Here is an 18,313-nt window from a genome sequence, read left to right on the forward strand (position 1 = left end):
GCGACGCCCCGGGTGCGGAGCCAGCGCATTGTGGTCGGGGGGGGAAGTAGCCCGGGTGGCTGCTAGCGGCCGCCGTTCCTTAAATTCCGACTGCCGCCGGGAGCAGGACATGGCCTCACTTGCTGCGCTGGGTGATACTGCATGGCATTCACTGCCCGGTCCGTGTCTTTCAATGTAGACCAGCTTAAGAGCAAAGATCATAGAGCGGAGGGGGTCAGCAGGCGATGGATAACAGGACAGCAGACGGTGGAGCTTACTCCTGTGTCAGCGCGAGTAACCTCAATTAGTTCCCTGATCACTCCACCGACAACTGTCCCGTTATCCATCGCCCGCTCCGCATCGCTCTATGATCTTTGCTCTTGAGTCAATTCAATAAGATCACAACTGTTTCAACTTGTCCCGGTGTGCTTCCGTTTTTCCCACCATCTCTCCACCTGCCATCACCTTCCACTCCCCACCCCCCACCCATCCAGTCATTCAGAATGGAGGAGATCTGGAAGCCTTGGGCAAATTGAATGGTTACTTTCTTTATTTCTATTTATTTATTTATTTAATTTGAGCGTGACAAATTCTATGTCCCACCAGCCTTTTTTTCAAAATTTAGCAACTCAAAATGGGGGTACGTCTTCGACGTAGGTGCGTCTTCATTGCTGGGACACAGCAACTTTACACTGTAACTTTGGAATCTTTCTCTGATTGGCACTGCGCAACAGATTTGTTTGTGGTCTCGTAGATGAACGAATTCAGTCCAAACTCATGAACACGCCAGATCTTACTTTCGAGAAAGCATGCAAGATTGCTACCATAATGGAGATGGCATCAAAGAATGCTCTCGCGTTTCGTCCACCTCAGACTGCAGTGGCCGTTTACAGTCACAAGGCAGTGCCGATGGCCAAACCAAGAGGCGCTAAACCAAAAATATGGCCGGGAGCCGAGTTCAGGGAGTTGTTATCGTTGCAACGGTAATCACTCATCCGAATTATGTCAGTTCAAAATGGCCAAGTGCTATAACTGTCGGGAAGAAAAGCCATATCGCCTCAGCATGTCGGGACAAGCTTAAAACAGGAAACCAACAACCTGCGGGAAACAAGTGACAACACCAGAAAGGAGTTCACAACTTGGAGATGAAACTTGCTTGTGATGCTTCAAGTTATGGTATAGGTGCTGTGATCTGCCACGTAATGAATGATGGACAGGAAAAGCCTATTGCTTTTGCATCCTGCACCCTATCACCGAGGGAGCGCAATTATGCACAGATAGAAAAGGAAGCAATCAGAATCGTGTTCGAAATCAAGAAATTCCATCAGTTTCTTCTCAGCAGATCATTCACACTAGTGACTGATCACAAGCCACTACTAGTGCTACTGGGTCCCAAGTCAGCTATACCTTCCATGGCGGCATCAAGGATGCAGCGCTGGACAATTCTGCTGTCCCAGTATGACTACAAGGTTGAGTACAGAAGCTCCAAGTGCAACGCAGTTGCAGATGTGTTGTCCCGGTTGCCCCATGAGAACTCTGACGTGGGAAGTGAGAACTCAATCTATACACTGCAAGTTGTAGATGAAGACTTTCCAGTGACTGCAACAGAAATTGCAGCAGAAACAGAGAAAGACTCTGTGCTGAAGAGGGTCTAAGAACAGATATTGAACGGTTGGACTGAAATCGATAGTGAACTCAGTTCTGAATTCAGAACTGAAGCCTTTCCATAATCAACGCCATGAATTATCATGTGAGCAGGGATGCATTGTGGGGTTACAAAGTGGTTCTACCACAGTCTTTGAGAAACAAAATTAGGAATGAACTTCATGCCGAACATCCTGGCATAGTAAGCATGAAGTAAATTGCCAGAAGTTTAGTGTATTGGCCTGGTATTGACAGTGACATCGAGTCACTAGTGAGAAAATGTAGCATCTGGCAAAATTGCCGGAGTAACCACCAAAACGCCACTGCAACCCTGGTCATGGCCAAGTAGACCTTTTCAGAGTTCATGTAGATACTTGTGAAAAGGGTAATGATCACTTTCTGGTACTAGTAGATAGTCATTCCAAATGGATTGAGGTTAAGCATATGGGGTCAAGCATTACTACTGAGTGTACCATAGATGAGTTGAGATCAATTTTTGCATGCCATGGTTTACCGGAAGAACTTGTTTCTGATAACGGACCTCAGCTTCGTTCAGAACGGTTCAAAGAGTTCATGCAGCGGAATGGTGTAAAACACACACTTGTTCCCCCATACCATCCAGCCTTCAACTGGGCGGCGGAAAGGTCTGTTAGAGTTGTCAAAGATGCTCTCAAGAAACAGGTTTTGCAGGGTAGTTCAAAGCTCAGCATGAAACATCGTTTGGCTAGCTTGCTGCTGAAGTACAGAACCACACAACACACAACACACAACAACAGGTTACTCACCTGCAGAACTGTTGATGAGGCGAAGGCTAAGAATACGCCTAAGTCTAGTTCAACCCAATTTGGCCTTGAGAGTTGAGCAAATACAGTTGTCAAAACCGCCATTTTGACTCCCACAAAAAGGAGAGGAACTTGAAGCCAGATGAGCAAGTTTGTGTTCTCAGTCCTCCCAACAAGTCCAGTCGAGACAAATGGGATGTTGGGAAAATAGTGGAAGTGTGTGGAACAAAAAGACACTTAGTTGAAGTTGGAGATAGGATCAAAAGTGTTCATGTTGATCAAATGATTCCAGCCAAAGATGAACCAAAAACTGAGCATGACGTCCTAATCCCTGAGTTTTATCTGAAAGTGAGTTGGAAAAGACCACTGTGATTGAAACACAAAGTTCAGTTAGTACAGACAAAGAAACAGATTCCTCTGGTCAAAGTCAGGGTACTAAAACAGAGCCAAACAAGCCTACAATTGAGTCAACACCTAAACCTGTTATACCTGTTACTGTTAGACGATCAGGCAGGATCCATAAACCAGAAGTCAGGTTAGGTTTGTAAGTTAAATAACTCACTGCACAAGTAAAACAAAAATGTGCATATATGTAAAATACATATATTATGTTTAACATTTAAAATTTCATAAATACTGGTTTAAATCAAGTATCACAACAACAAAATGATCCAGGCAACCAGCATGTAAGTTGTTATTCATTCTGCCATCCGGAATATAACACATGCCAGATAGGTTTAAGTTGAGAGGAGCAAATTATAAGAGAAACGTTAGGGGCAATTTTTTCATTTAGAGGAGGTACCAGAGGAGGTAGTTGATATAGGTTCCATGACAGCATTTAAAAGACACTTGGGCTGGTACATGGATAGGAAAGGTTTAGAGAGATATAGGCCAAATGCGGGCAAATGGGACGAGCTTATATGGGGCATCGTGGTTAGAATAGATTTGGGCAAGAGAGACTGTTTCTGTTCTGTAGGACTTGTTAACTCCATCCCAGCACACTGTAGTTTAAAAAGCACATTTAAAGTTGAGATGTTATACATATGCTCAGTAAGTCATAAATATTCAGCAGTCTGAGTATGTTTATGGCTTAACATATAAACATAAACATATAAGATCAGCCAATAAAAATCCATTATTTTAAATAATCTGCATAGAATGATCAAGTGATGAACATATTAAGTAATTATGCCTTTGGACAATGTCCGCTACAATTACACATGGCTTTCATCTTTTCCTATGAAAATGTTACAGTCAATGAGAAATAAAGTGCTTTTATGTTGTGATAATTGTGTTAACTTCAAAATGTCATTAATTAATTCATGTGTAAACTTTTTCTCATATTATTACCATTACTGACAGGATTACCTGAAGCAGGTGTTGGACATTGACCTGCATGCCCAGATCCATTTTGGCAGAGTCTTCATGAAACCTGGGTAAGTGTCAACAAAACCATGAGAAAGTAATTTTATTTTAAATAAAATGTGATATTTAATCTATTCATTGTAAAGATCTCCAGCATATAATGATTTCCATTTGCATGATTAAGTCACATCTACCAAAACTGTGGTCATGAAGTGAAAACCCAAGATCTTCAATACCATGTAGATTGATATAAGAATTAGCTGGCTTGTTATTTTATATTGGGAGGTGGAAAGTAGAAGTAGAGAGAGAGAAGGCAAAAAGAATGGTTTATGAACACATTTTTTTCCTAAGGCATAGGGAGATCACTTGTATTTCTTGCCTCATTGACCATATAACCTAAGAAGTCTCTTCTTTTTTTTTAAATAGTTGTTTTCCGTAGGCAGTTACTGGGAAAATGCCAGATAATTAATTTTGAACTTTTTTATCATCAATGCTGAAAAGTGGTTTGTGCAATGTAGAGGCCAACTGCCACATCAGTTGTTTGAAGAAGGGTCCCAACCTGAAACGTCACCTATCCATTTCCTCTAGAGAAGCTGCCTGATCTGCAGAGTTACTATAGCTTTTTATATCTATCCCAACCTGAAACGTCATCTGTCCATTCCCTCCATAAAGGTGCCTGACCTGCTGAGTTCCTCCACTACTTTGTTTTTAGCTTCATCAGTTAGATGTGAAATATTTCACCTGACAAATTGATGGATCACAAAATAAGTACAGGTATAATCAAGGAAACCTATTAGCATTAGGGTACTTCAGCCATTCCTTAAAACCAATAGTAAGCTTCCTCAGTTGCAGTATTCGGTACTCCTTGCAGGAATGCACTATCTTGAGGTCTATTCTATCTGTTGATCAATGTTTGTAAAATGTAATTCTTCCTGGCCTAATTCTAAACTTGCCTTTTACTGGACTGAAGTTTTCCTCTTGCTGTAATTTCAAAGATTTGCCACAGTATTCTTTACTTTTTCACCTTGATAAAATCATTTTTTAGACATTCTCTTTCCAAGCTAAAAATCTAAATTTTCTCACAAGTCTTTGCACATGAATCAAATCAACACAATGACAAGTTCCAGCACATTGATTTCTAAATCTGCTGAGCTGCTACAGTGATGACCAATTGATTCACAGGAAGCAAATCGTTAATTTATAAATTGTAATCCATTTTTATTTATTTGCTCTAGCTGTTTCCACATATTTTATGAATAATAGCAATTAAATAGAAAATGATGGAATTTTGTCATATTCAAAACAAAAATAGCAGTATTCAAACAGTAATACGTGTGGTCTGAACCTATGTACTGGATGTTCTCTCCCAGACTTGGTATGCTTCCCAGTAATTGGACCTTGGAATGCATTTTTATTCCTGCCTTGTCAGTGACTCCAAAAAGCAAAGTTATTTAAAGTTGGTGCATTAACTTACAAACCAATGAGAAACACCATTAAATCCATTAGCCTCTTGAGGCCAAACGTGATTAATTTGATGAAACAAAACTCCTCATTACAGCTGATTGACAAAAAATGCAAAATAAAATCAAACACCCCATTGTGATTGAGAACTTATTGATACTTGTCCCATAATATGGTATGTTTGTTTCCAAAATCTTCATGGCTCCTCTATTTAAATTGGGTGCCAGGATCGTTTAAGGCTGGTAGTTTGGATTGATCCTGCTCCTGAGCTATTAGGAAGCCTAGTATGGTTTAAGTGACTTACTTTACGTAGCTGTTTGGAGTATCTGGAGTTTTTCTGGCAATGGAATCACTGCAAGCGTTTTAGAACTCAAGGAAGGAACTGAAGGCACAGCACTGGACTGCTTACTCATGTAGCACAGTGGATGCTTTTATAAAACCTGCTTTGCTGGCTTCCCAGCAAGTCCACCTGGATACAACTGAAGCTCACTTCACCAGCAAAGTCAACAGCTTTGAACAATAGGTTTTTAGAAACAGAGTGAGAAGTAGAGATGGTTCATTTTACTAGTTCACTTCGAGCATGTAGAAAATCAAGTAATGTATATCTTTTTAAATTGAGCACACACATGACTTTTTCACTCAAAGCTGGATGTTAAAATATGCATTCCATTCTCTAGCCTCCCAACAACCTTTGCAACTCTGGATATCGATGGTATCAGAAAAATCATCTTTGCACTGCCAGGTAATGAACCTGTTAATCTTTTTGCAGAAGACCACATGATGTTAGGATTTAAACCAATTTAAAACCTTCTGTTAGTTGTTTTGTCTTAAGGTAAGACTACTGGCTTCTGTAAATTATTGGCATTTTCATTTAATATATCTAACCATGTAGGTGTTCCAATTCCACAGGTCAGTTTTGGGCAAACCTATTACTTCAAACATATTTATACTTACTTTTAGTGGACATGCTTCATTCATTACATGTGAATTACGTGCATCTTTTCCTCCCGTGTAACAGCTTCAGAAATGAAGAAATCTGAATATCATTGTGTGTAGCTGGTTAAAACAAATCTCACTTTTGCTTAATGGCTGTGGTTTCATTTCTACTTATAAATGGTATAGAAATATTTGTGAAGTAACTTGAAGTTCTGATTTGGTGAAAGTCCTCCAGTGACTGAGGACTCGAGATCCTAAACTGTGCTGCCATTTTGGATCTATTCCAGAATGTAAGGTCTGCAGTGAAGTGATAGCCTTGACCCACCCCTTGACCTATTTTCTATTGCAGAGTTATGGCACAAAGAAAACATGATATGTGTTTGTGTACTAAGGCTTGATTATCTTTTTGAGGTTTTTATTTCACCTCTTTACAAAAGTGCAGTTTAATTTATATCATGATGATCTGATTTACATTATGAAAACCTGTGTGTCCCTTCTCATTACAGTGACACCATTCTTTAAGTTACTTTATTGCACTTAATGGTACGAGCTAAACATTTTACTTTTGACTTTAAGACAAGGTCTTTAGAGACATAATTTTAAATGGGGTAATGTCTTCAAGCTACAGTATGTCCATTGAGACATTAAACACACTTTAACTTGGTTGTAGTTTTTAACATTTGTCAACAGACCCCAGTTGTCATGTGCAGCATATGTGGATATGTGCATGGAGCAGTCGCCCTGTACATTCATCAATGATTCAGAGTAGAAACAAGGAACTGCAAATGCTGGTTTACAAAAAAAAGTCACACAGTGCTGGAGTAACTCAGCAGGTCAGCCACCATCTCTTGAAATCATGGATACATGAGCAGAGCTGCCAAGTAGTATGGATTTTCCGTATTTTGTACTGAAATGCAATAAGAATTCGGATGTATGAATTTGCTTTGTAAGATATGGATTTTTTTTAAATCGGTCTGACTTCTTGTTTCATCTTGCTGCTTAAAAAATGCAAGGATATAAAATGTCATACTGTAACTAAAAATTATAGCAGATTGAATCTATTAGTATTTTAAATTTCAAGATCTGGATAATTATTCTTGTAAGGTTTGATCTGCCTGTTCCGCTACAGGGTTAAACAGAGCGCTGTCAGTTTAGCTCGTGGGAATTTAAACGAACACCGCTATGGGTTCTAATTATAGAGCTACCAGCTGGAGCGCTATTGCCTTTACACATAGCGCTATGGGCTTTACACATGGCTATGGCCACAGCGTTATGGGTCACAGACTGTTCGGGGAGGGAGAAGGAGAGAGGGAGTGAGAGGGAGGGAGAAAAAAAGGAAGGAGAGAGGGAGGAAGAGAGGGAGGGAAAGGGGAGAGAGTGAGGGATAGAGGGAGAGAGGGGGGGAAGGAGGGAGAGAGGGAGGGAAGGAGGGAGGGAAAGAGAGGAAGGAAGGAGAGAGAGCGAGGGAGGGAGAGGGAGGCTTCTAAAATGGCTTCTACATCATCATCTGGTGCTAAATGTAGGAAGCAGCCGTTCAAACAGAAGTATACAAAGAAATGGCAATGAATGCACTGTCAAGTAAGGTGCTTGGAAGTCATGTCAATTGGTAGCAAAGTTATTTGCATTCTTGTACTCTTACATGAGTATGACCGCACATAAGGAAGAAAAAAAATGTTAGCAAAATGGCACCGCATAAAAATACTGATTTCCTCAGCAAAATACTGATTTTCAGGCACTAGAATACTGAAATGCTCTGACAAAACTTGGCAGCTCTGCATGAGTCTGATGAAGGATCCCGACCCGAATCGTCACTTATCGATGTTCTCCAGAGATGCTGCCTGACCCGCTGAGTCACTCCAATCAATGATCGAAGTTTTGTAGAAAAACACCAAATAAATTTTAGATAGCTAGAAGTTGAAATTACTACTTTTGATTTGGATTTTAAGGTTAAGATTTATTTACTATATAATGGAGCAATGATACAATATACTTTGGCACTGGAATTGTTGGCAAAAAATCCTGACAACTTAATATAAATTGATATATAGCTGGAAATGAATTACATGGCTGCAACTAAACAAAACACTGCTGATGACAAAAATGAACCAAAGTGGTTAAAGAGGATTAACAGAATCCCGGAAATTGAATTGGAGCTTTGAAAGTCACGGCAAACTATTTATTGATTGATTGTAATATATATTGAATAGTTTATTTGAAAATAACATTCGTTTTCAACTTTTTTTTTACCGTTATGCAGCGGGGGCGGTAGAGGCTGATGGTGACATAGGATCTGAAGGTATATGGCATCACATGATGGGTATTACAGTATCACAAACATTTTTTGTGGCACAGAATTACCACTAAATAAACTATTCAGTATATATTATAAGCCAGTACTTGGAGAAATACGCAGGTTGATTTGTAGCATTTTATATTATAAGGTCTCTCTTTCACGTCCTTTAGCCTAGTCTTTTTTCAGCCATTGCCCTATGTCACCTCCCCCGCCTAGTTTGCCTGATGCAGTGCAATCTACTTCCAACCTTCTGCATATTTTGCATTGAGTCAATCTTTGCAAAATCAATGTGAATTGATTCATGGTTCAAATTTCCAACTGTCCTTTGGAAAATGTGTCTTCCCTCAATCTGTCAGTTTCCGTTTGCCTCCATCTGATTCTGGAAATTCACCATATGCAGAAAATGTAAGTTGCAAATCTGACTCCAACCATTTTGTTGTACACAGCAGTAACACCTGAATGTGCAATGTCATAGAGGCTACCAGCAGATAGAACTTTCTAAGTGACAAATTGCCAGTAATCGTCTAATAGTCTTCTGCCAACTTTGTTCCTGCACTAAAGGTCTTTTTAAATCGTTACTAATTACTCTTGTTATTACTTCCGACAATGGATTTGTTGTATAGTTAGTGTTGCAAGGAGAAAGTGCCATAGCTTTGTTATTATTCAGTTTGGCAATAAAGTTCAAATTTCATCAGTCTTCCAGGAATAGAGTTTTATTTGGTAATTGCTGTTTGGTATCCTGCAAATAAGCAAACTAATTTGGTCTTTGCAATAATTTTGGCACTTATGTATCTTGGTTTGGTTTAACAATTAAAAAATGTACAGTCGGCGGATGGTTGCTATCAGATATTGACTCACCATCTCAGTCAGTCTTGGGGAAGATTCCCCTCAGCGCAGTCCAAACATTTCTTCAGAGAGAGAATAGGCACATGCTTTGTCAAAGCACCTTTGTCTCTTTCCACATAGACCAGTGCTCAGCAAAAATGTTGGAGGCTCCCAAATTGGGCTTCTGTTGAAGTTATTGGAATTTGTGGCATAAGGGACAAAAGCAAAATTAGGCCTGTTGTCAAATGAGTGGGATATAGTTGACCTTTGGTCTTGAATGGACATCAATTAAAACCTGAGTCATAAATATGTGGGAACAAAATAGTCAGCTAGGCCCCCTTTTGTTTAAAAATAATTAGCCCAATTAATATTATGTTAAAGTAGCACCGCAGGACAAGTTCTTTGTAATCAGAAAAGAACCAGTCAGCTATGTAGCTTCTCCCTTTTATTGTAAAATTTAGCGTTACCAACTCAAAATACAACACTATAACTTTCATTGAACTGTGTGCCCATCATTGGATTTGCGTTATGTTGCTCTATGAAAATAAACTGTTGTTCAGAATTTGCAAGAAATAAAAATATATATACCGTATGTGGAAATGTTGTGGTGGATGTTTTCATATAGATTTGGGCCAAATTTCTACTTGACTGAAGATGTCGTAGAACAAGACATTGTATCATTCTATTTTGGTTAGTGGAAATGCCAAACTTAGAGTTGATGGTTGCCAATGTAAAATAATTAATATTTTGCAATATCTTTAAACACAATTTCTGAGCTCAGAATGATTCGCATAATCACTTTCACACAGCAATTGTTTTTTCAATACCACCAAGTTAAAATGGCAACTTGTCTCCAGAACATCAGCACACTTTAAAAAAATTGATGAAATTAAAATAATTAAGTTAAGTGATTGCACATATGACCATTCTGCTATCAACAGTAATCATCTCAATAATAATGTTATCTGGAAACATGGTTGCACTGTAATTAAATCTTAGGTCATTTCTTTCTGGCAAGGTAATGCCTTGGTAATGTATAAAAGTTATAGCAAATCCAGTGGATTAAAAACCGCACTAAATTGCAAAGCTCCAAAATTAATAACTGAATTTAACCGAACTCCACTGTTTGCTTTGCGCAAGCAGTATCTTGGTCTTAACTGTCCTGTTATTTTTCAGAACTTGCAGAATTCACTGGACAATTAATCACAGTGTTTTAGGCTGGTAATTATCAACACATGTATCTTTATGATCACCTTATGATTAGTCATCGAGTCATACTGCAAGGAAACGGGTCCTTCGGCCCAATTTGACCACGCCGACCAACATGCCCCACCTATACTCTTCCACCTGTCTGCGTTTGGCTCGAATCCTTTAAACCATAAACCTTTCCTATCCATGTACCTGTCCAAATGATTTCTCCTGCATTTAGGGTCCTCTACATATTGCCTGAGGAAAGTTTCTTGAATGCATTTGACAAATTCTGCCCCATCTATATTTTTCGCTGTGATATTCCCAGTCAATATTGGGAAAGTTAAAATCTCATACAACAACATTGTTAGTCCTACAGTTGCCTGCAATCTCCTGGCATATTGGCCGTTAACTATTTGGAGGCCTGGAGTACACTCTCAACAAGATGATCATTACTTTCTAATTTCTCAGCTCCACCCATCTAGCCTCACTGAACAAACCATCAGTAATATCATGTTTGCGTGACCTCCTCCTTAATCAATAAAGCAACACCCCCTCCTCTTTTACTCCCACCTCTATCTCAACTGAAGCATCTGTACCCTGGAACATTAAGCTGCCAGATCTGCCCTCTCTTAACCAGGTTTCTATAATGGCAACAGTGTGAAATTACCAAGGATCAAGGTGATCAAGGAAGTAAATAACTGTGAATACCTGTAAAGTATCTTTTTTTTTGGTTGGAAAATGAATCTTTGAAACTTTAATTTTGTATTATTTTTTATCATAAATTGTATGATTTATTAAGCCCCAGATCCCCATTCCCCCTCATCACAGTGTGAACAACTTCCAGTTACAGTGCAGAGTCCCTTTGTGCCACATTGTGCGAAAAGGACATCCCAGATTCAGCAAATATAACTGACTGTAAGGATACACCATAGGGTCTTTCTCTTCCAATGGACAGTGTGACTGGTGAATGGAGGGGATGAAGGTGGCTTTTTGGAAGCAATAATTCAATTTCTGCAGATCAAGAAGAGCGCTATGCTGCCTGCAAGCTTATACAATGTACAAAATCTATCTCTCAAGATACAAAGTAATGTGAAAGATATGCGTGACGTACAGCAAACCACTTCCAGCTGTGAATCCTTTTGAGATGTTTTCACAGCTTGGATTTCTGGATCGTCAGATATGGTTAACATCTCCATTTGAACTCTAACCTGAAAAAAAAAGCTTTATTAGAATTTTCAGCGAGCCATCATCTTACTGAAGAGAGAGACGATGGACTACTCTCTCTTCACCATTGTCTTACCTCCTGACATTAAGAATATTCTCCAATCCTTTTGTGCTCTAAATTAATGCAAGAGGTCTAGATCCTGAAATGTCCAGATCCACAAAATATAGTTTCAAATATGTTATAATGGCAGTCTTTACGACGTTCTCAAAGACCAACGTCGATAGCCATTACTCCTCGGGGATGGTTAGGAGGTATATTTTACGCACTCATCACACACTTAAGATAGTAAAAACGAATCTTCCAAACGTTGTTACTTGATTAAATGGTCCTTTATTGAAGTAGTACACAGCAAAGAAATAATCCGTCACTTTCCGTTCTTAATCGCTGTTCCATTCATGTCATATAAATCATATGAAAGTATGTTGTCTCATTAACTTGTGTGTGTGTGTGAATGAATGGTAAAAAACTGTATTCTCACCATCCTTCCGAGACCCAAATGACTCCTAATCTATGAGTCTGCGCTAGTCTCCTCTAAAAGTAGACACACCCCTACATATCAAATCGAACCTACAAAAATACAGACAGATAAAGACAAAAATATTAAAAAATTTAGATATGGCTATAATATACTGACTTAATGGCTCCTATATAACGGCCCCTAATTGTTTTACATATATAACGAAGCAGTTACCAATAAACATTAAAAAAAAGGGGCTATAAAAGCTTAACATATATCAAAAAACAAAAGTAATATGCATTCTATTTAGCATTCAGACTTATATAACAATTACAGCACGGAAACAGGCCATCTCGGCCCTACAAGTCCGTGCCGAACAATTATTTTCCCTTAGTCCCACCTGCCTGCACTCATACCATAACCCTCCATTCCCTTCTCATCCATATGCCTATCCAATTTATTTTTAAATAATACCAACGAACCTGCATCCACCACTTCCACTGGAAGCTCATTCCACACCGCTACCACTCTCTGAGTAAAGAAGTTCCCCCTCATGTTACCCCTAAACCTCTGTCCCTTAATTCTGAAGTCATGTCCTCTTGTTTGAATCTTCCCTATTCTCAAAGGGAAAAGCTTGTCCACATCAACTCTGTCTATCCTCTCCATCATTTTAAAGACCTCTATCAAGTCCCCCCTTAACCTTCTGCGCTCCAGAGAATAAAGACCTAACTTATTCAACCTTTCTCTGTAATTTAATTGTTGAAACCCAGGCAACATTCTAGTAAATCTCCTCTGTACTCTCTCTATTTTGTTGACATCCTTCCTATAATTGGGCGACCAAAATTGTACACCATACTCCAGATTTGGTCTCACCAATGCCTTGTACAATTTTAACATTACATCCCAGCTTCTATACTCAATGCTCTGATTTATAAAGGCTAGCATACCAAAAGCTTTCTTTACCACCCTATCTATATGAGATTCCACCTTCAAGGAACTATGCACGGTTATTCCCAGATCCCTCTGTTCAACTGCATTCTTCAATTCCCTATCATTTACCATGTACGTCCTATTTTGATTTGTCCTGCCAAGGTGTAGCACCTCACATTTATCAGCATTAAACTCCATCTGCCATCTTTCAGCCCATTCTTCCAAATGGCCTAAATCACTCTGTAGACTTTGGAAATCCTCTTCATTATCCACAACACCCCCTATCTTGGTATCATCTGCATACTTACTAATCCAATTTACCACACCTTCAACCAGATCATTGATGTACATGACAAACAACAAAGGACCCAACACAGATCCCTGAGGCACCCCACTAGTCACCTGCCTTCAACCCGACAAACAGCCATCCACCATTACCCTCTGGCGTCTCCCATTCAGCCACTGTTGAATCCATCTTGCTACTCCTGCATTTATACCCAACAGTTGAACCTTCTTAACCAACCTTCCATGAGGAACCTTGTCAAAGGCCTTACTAAAGTCCATATAAACCATGCTTCTTTAGGGATTCTTCCATCTTCACCTTCGCCTTCTAGAAGCAGACATATCTTGGTTATCGGTTTTAGTCTGAAGTCGTTCTGTACGCATGATTTCCAGTATCCTTCCCATCAACCAGGAACCTCGTGGTGCAGTAGAATCAACCACCAAAACGATATCACCTAGAATAAAATTTCTACTTACTTTCAACCATCGTTGTCTTTCTTGGATTAGAGGCAAATACTCTTGTGTCCACCTTTTCCAAAAAAGATCTGCCATATATTGTACTTGTCTCCACCTGCGTCTAATATACAAATCTTCCTTCACAAAGAGCCCAGATGGTAGCATTGGATTGGTCTTCAACAGAAGAATATGATTTAGTGTAAGCGTTTCCAGGTCATTCGGATCATCGGAACTCCTAGTAATGCCGTCGATCATTTAAAATTGCTTCACCTTCACAAGATAAAGTTTGCAATCCTTTATCGTCCAAAACTTGTTGTTTAAGAACAGAACGTGGCACATTTCTAACGATGCGGATCAACCGTTCCCAAACACCGCCGTAATGAGATCCCGCAAGAGGATTAAAATTCCATTCTATCCCATCCAGATATATAACTCTGGATTTTCTTCTGATTTAAGCTTTTAAGTGCTTCTCTCAATTCTCTTTCCGCTCCAACAAAATTCATACCATTATCTGATCTTAATGGGCCTGTCCCACTTAGGTGATTTTTTAGGCCACTGCTGGAGACTGTGCAATCGCCACATGTTCGCGGGTGGTTGCCGGGGAGTCGCCTTCATGGTCCTGAGGAGCTCCCGCATTCTGGGAACTCATTATGGCCTCATTATGATCGCTGCAAATTTTTCAACATGTTGAAAAATTAGCGGCGACTAGAATGAAGCCGCCATGGAGAGTAGTGAGAATTCTCATGCCGTAGGTGGGTCGCCAGGAGGTCCTAGTGGGTTGCCAGGAGGACAAAGGTTCTCATAGGTTCTTGTAGGTTGTAGCTGGTGCTGACCGGTGAATTTCATTGGCTCATTGGGGAAAAAAACGTAAGCAGTAGTTTTCAGAACCAAGGATAACCGACAATGTTAAATGTCCGCCGAGCTTCACAGCCGTGGATCTCTGGCTTCTTAAAAGTTGTCTGGCCACTTAAAGGTTGTTTCCACTCCTTCTCCCCCCTTCTTCTCCCCGCCCCCTCCCCCCCTCTTTTAAAGGACTTTCCGTACACTGTGCTTTAGCCGTCTTAATTACAGCACCAAACTTCCTGTTCATCGCGGTGTGTGTCTGTATCACCTAGGCATAGAACCGTGTGAATTTCACTCAGACAGCGCTCCCCCCGCTTGCCCTGTCCCCCGCCTGCATAACGGGCTGGTGAAGGAAGCGATGTGTGTGTGTGTGTTCCACTCTGACAGTCGCCGTTCCAGTTGCCGGTTTTTCAGCCGATTGCCGGCAACTTGACAGTCGCCGGCAGTCGCCTGAAAAATTGCCTGTATCGATAAAACTTGATCTCATTGGCAGATAAATCTCCGTAATGCTTGAATACAGGAGTCTGTGTCAAGCGTAGATGCAACTTCAAGATGTACTGCTCTGCTTGCTATGCAAATGAAGATTACACCATATCTTTTCACAAGACTTCGTCCTCTCTTAACCTCTATAGGACCGAAATAATCTACTCCTACGTCTGTAAATGGAGGATTATCAGGTTGAATCCTCTCCAAAGGTAAGTACGCCATCTTCTGTTCTCCAACTTTTCCCTGCTGTCGTCTGCACACAACACAATTTTTATTATCTTTCTTGCAGCAGAATTAGCTTTGATAATCCAATATTTCTTATGAAGTTGCGACAGCATGTGGTTCCTTTCTCCATGTCCAATCCATTCATGAATATGTCGTAACAATAATGTTGAAATATGAAAATCTTTTGAGAGAATAATAGGCATTGCTAGTCTATTCAGGGGACCACCTACTCTCAGAAGTCCTTCTTCCAATACCAGATCAAGCTTATACAATTGACTGTCTCTTTTGACACCATGTACTCCAGCTTCTAACTTCAATATCTCTTCTTTATATCTTTGTCTTGGACAGAAAGAGATAATTGCGTTTTCTGCTCCAAGAAGATCCTCTGGACGTCCACAATGCAATGCATTGAAAACTTGCGTCTTCTTTTCAACCTTTTCCTTTAGTTTTTCAGGATCTTCTTCAGAAATACTTTCAACAATCTCTTTCCTTTTTCGAGCAAATAGCAATAACTTTGTTTTAGCTTTAAGAACCCAAGCTACCACAGTCACTAACTTATCCCATGAGTAAAAATAGGTAATTAAGTCATTTGTTATTATTGATGAATCCTTAGCAATAACATTCACTTGGATGTTTTGTTTAATTTCTCGATCATTAGCAGAGATTTCAAATCCCAACTCAAGCTTTGGCCATTCTCTGTCTGGCTTACAGAGAAACTCTGGTCCATTGATCCATCTCTTATTGCTTAAGAAGCGATCGGCTGTTAATCCTCCAGAAGCTTCATCCGCAGGATTTTTCTTTGTATGAACATATTTCCACTGTGATACATTAGTAGCTCTCCTTACATAAGAGATTCTGTTTGCTACAAATGTTAGAAAACGCTTGTTCTCATTGTTAAGTATTTAAGCACTGTTGTACTATCAGTCCAGAAGATAGATTTCTCCAGCTGAAGCTGTAGTTCCTTGTGCAGCATTATGTCAACTTTAACAACTAAGACTGCAGCAGTAAGTTCCATTATGGGAATTGTCATTTGCTTCAATGGTGCCGCTCTGGCCTTTCCCATTAAGAATGCAACATTTAATTCATTGTTATCATTTTCCAGTCTTAGATATGAAACAGTACTGTAGCCACTTTCACTTGCGTCTGAAAAGTGATGCAGCTGTGCATATCTGATTCGACCATAGTTTGTAGGCTTCATACACTTTGAATTCTGAGATCTTGTTGAGATCTGCTAACCATTCTGTCCATCGCTGAGAGGAAGTTTGCGTTATACTCTCATCCCATCCAAGTTTTTCCTTACAAAGATCCTACAAAATCAATTTGGCTGGCAGTGTAAATGGTGCGAGAAATCCCAAAGGGTCGTAAACAGAACCAATCACGGATAGGATACCCCGTCTAGTACATGGTCGTTCTTGAATTGGGATTCTGAACTGGAACACATCTGTTTCAACACACCAGTGCAGTCCCCGTGCCCTTTCCATTGGCAGATTGTCTTTGTCCAAATCCAACTCCCTGGTCTCCTTAGCTCTTGTCTGAATTTAATAAGAACTCCAATGAGTGAGTTGGTAAGGTCTGGAACTTGCAGTAATTGACAGTTAAATGATGTTCCTTTGAAGACTGCATCACAGTCAAAGACCACCCTCAAGGTCCCTTTCTTCGAGTGATACACCCCATGGTACGGAATGTACCAAAGCTCTACGTCACTTCGATTCAACTGGTCTGTTGGTACCATTTCGGCATAATCATTGTCAATCATGTCCTTTAGGAATGATGTATATTCATCATGAAATTTCGTATTCTTGCCAAATTTGCGTTTCAGATTCTGCGTGCGTTGCTCTGCAATGCGACGGTTATTCGGCAGACTAACACTTTCTTGTTTGAAAGGCAAGTCTAGACAATAGCGTCCATCTATCATCTTTACTGAGTAGTTCATAATATCCAAGAACTTGAACTCTTCTCTGGACATTTCTTCTGATTCCTTACTGGTACTTTCATTGAAGTCGTGATTGTATTGCTTGATCAATAGCTCTTCTAATTTAACAGTAGATATCCGATTGACAGCAGCAGCAGGGTGGTTATTCTGGTTGCTGCTTCTGTTGTTCCTTCTCAAGGAGCCATAGATAGCCCATCCGAGTAGGATTCTCACAGCAAATGATCCCTCCCCTTGACTGCTGACAAACTCTTTAGGTTCCAATGCCTTCAAAGCATTCATTCCGATAAGTAGGTCAATACCAGAATTTATTTTAGGTATCTTGACATCCTTCAAGTAAGGCCATTGTTTCGTCTTCTTGCTTGGGTATATTTAGATGAGAAACAGGCATGGTCTCTTGTGTAAATACATCAGATTGTCTTCGTCCAGACTAGATATTTCCATACCTCTAATATGATGACTATCGCAGCATTTCTCTTCATTCATGGTACGCAAGAAAATGTTAATCTTTTCTCCTGTGATGTCCAGCCTTCTCATCAAGCTTTTTGTGCAAAAGGTAGCCGGACTTCCATGATCCAAAAATGCATATATTTGCATCAGTGTATTCACTTGGCTGCTCCTTATCTTTACTGGTAAGATGGAGAAAATGCAGGTTTCTACCCCGGCCCATGCGCATTTATTTGAGGTGAGGTAACAGCATCATTAGTAGCTGGCTTCTCCTTCTGTTCAATTTGCTCCGGCTTCTTTTCCGTATTCTTCTGTTCAGTATGAAGTAATTCAGGATGATCTTGTCTGCACTTATTACAAGTTATACGACTCTTGCAGTCTTTAACCATGTGTCCGTTCTTCAAACATCCAAAGCAGATTCCCTTCTCCGTTATGAAGTCCATCTTTTCTTTATATTCCGTCTTCTTGAATTTTCGACACCACCTTATGGTGTGACCAACCTCATCACATGACAAACAGCATCTCCTTTCATTCCTCCTGTCGTTTCTATAGGTAT

At 39.9% G+C, this 18,313-nt stretch overlaps 1 protein-coding gene across 12 annotated transcripts in view; it reads left to right on the forward strand.

Moving 5' to 3' along the window:
* gphn (gephyrin) overlaps positions 1-18,313 on the forward strand; it is a 458,009-nt gene that overhangs the window by 426,414 nt on the left and 13,282 nt on the right. For 8 of the 12 annotated variants that reach the window (XM_033026894.1, XM_033026895.1, XM_033026884.1 and 5 more), the window contains 3 exons: positions 3,768-3,841; positions 5,909-5,973; positions 8,425-8,463. In XM_033026894.1, coding sequence (XP_032882785.1) covers positions 3,768-3,841; positions 5,909-5,973; positions 8,425-8,463 — 178 coding nt within the window. The remainder of the gene's footprint in view (positions 1-3,767; positions 3,842-5,908; positions 5,974-8,424; positions 8,464-18,313) is intronic. The other 4 variants (XM_033026893.1, XM_033026887.1, XM_033026896.1 and 1 more) reach the window with 1 other exon arrangement.

The sequence above is a fragment of the Amblyraja radiata genome, chromosome 9 (genome assembly GCF_010909765.2).
Source record: "Amblyraja radiata isolate CabotCenter1 chromosome 9, sAmbRad1.1.pri, whole genome shotgun sequence".
In the NCBI taxonomy this organism is placed as follows: domain Eukaryota; kingdom Metazoa; phylum Chordata; class Chondrichthyes; order Rajiformes; family Rajidae; genus Amblyraja; species Amblyraja radiata.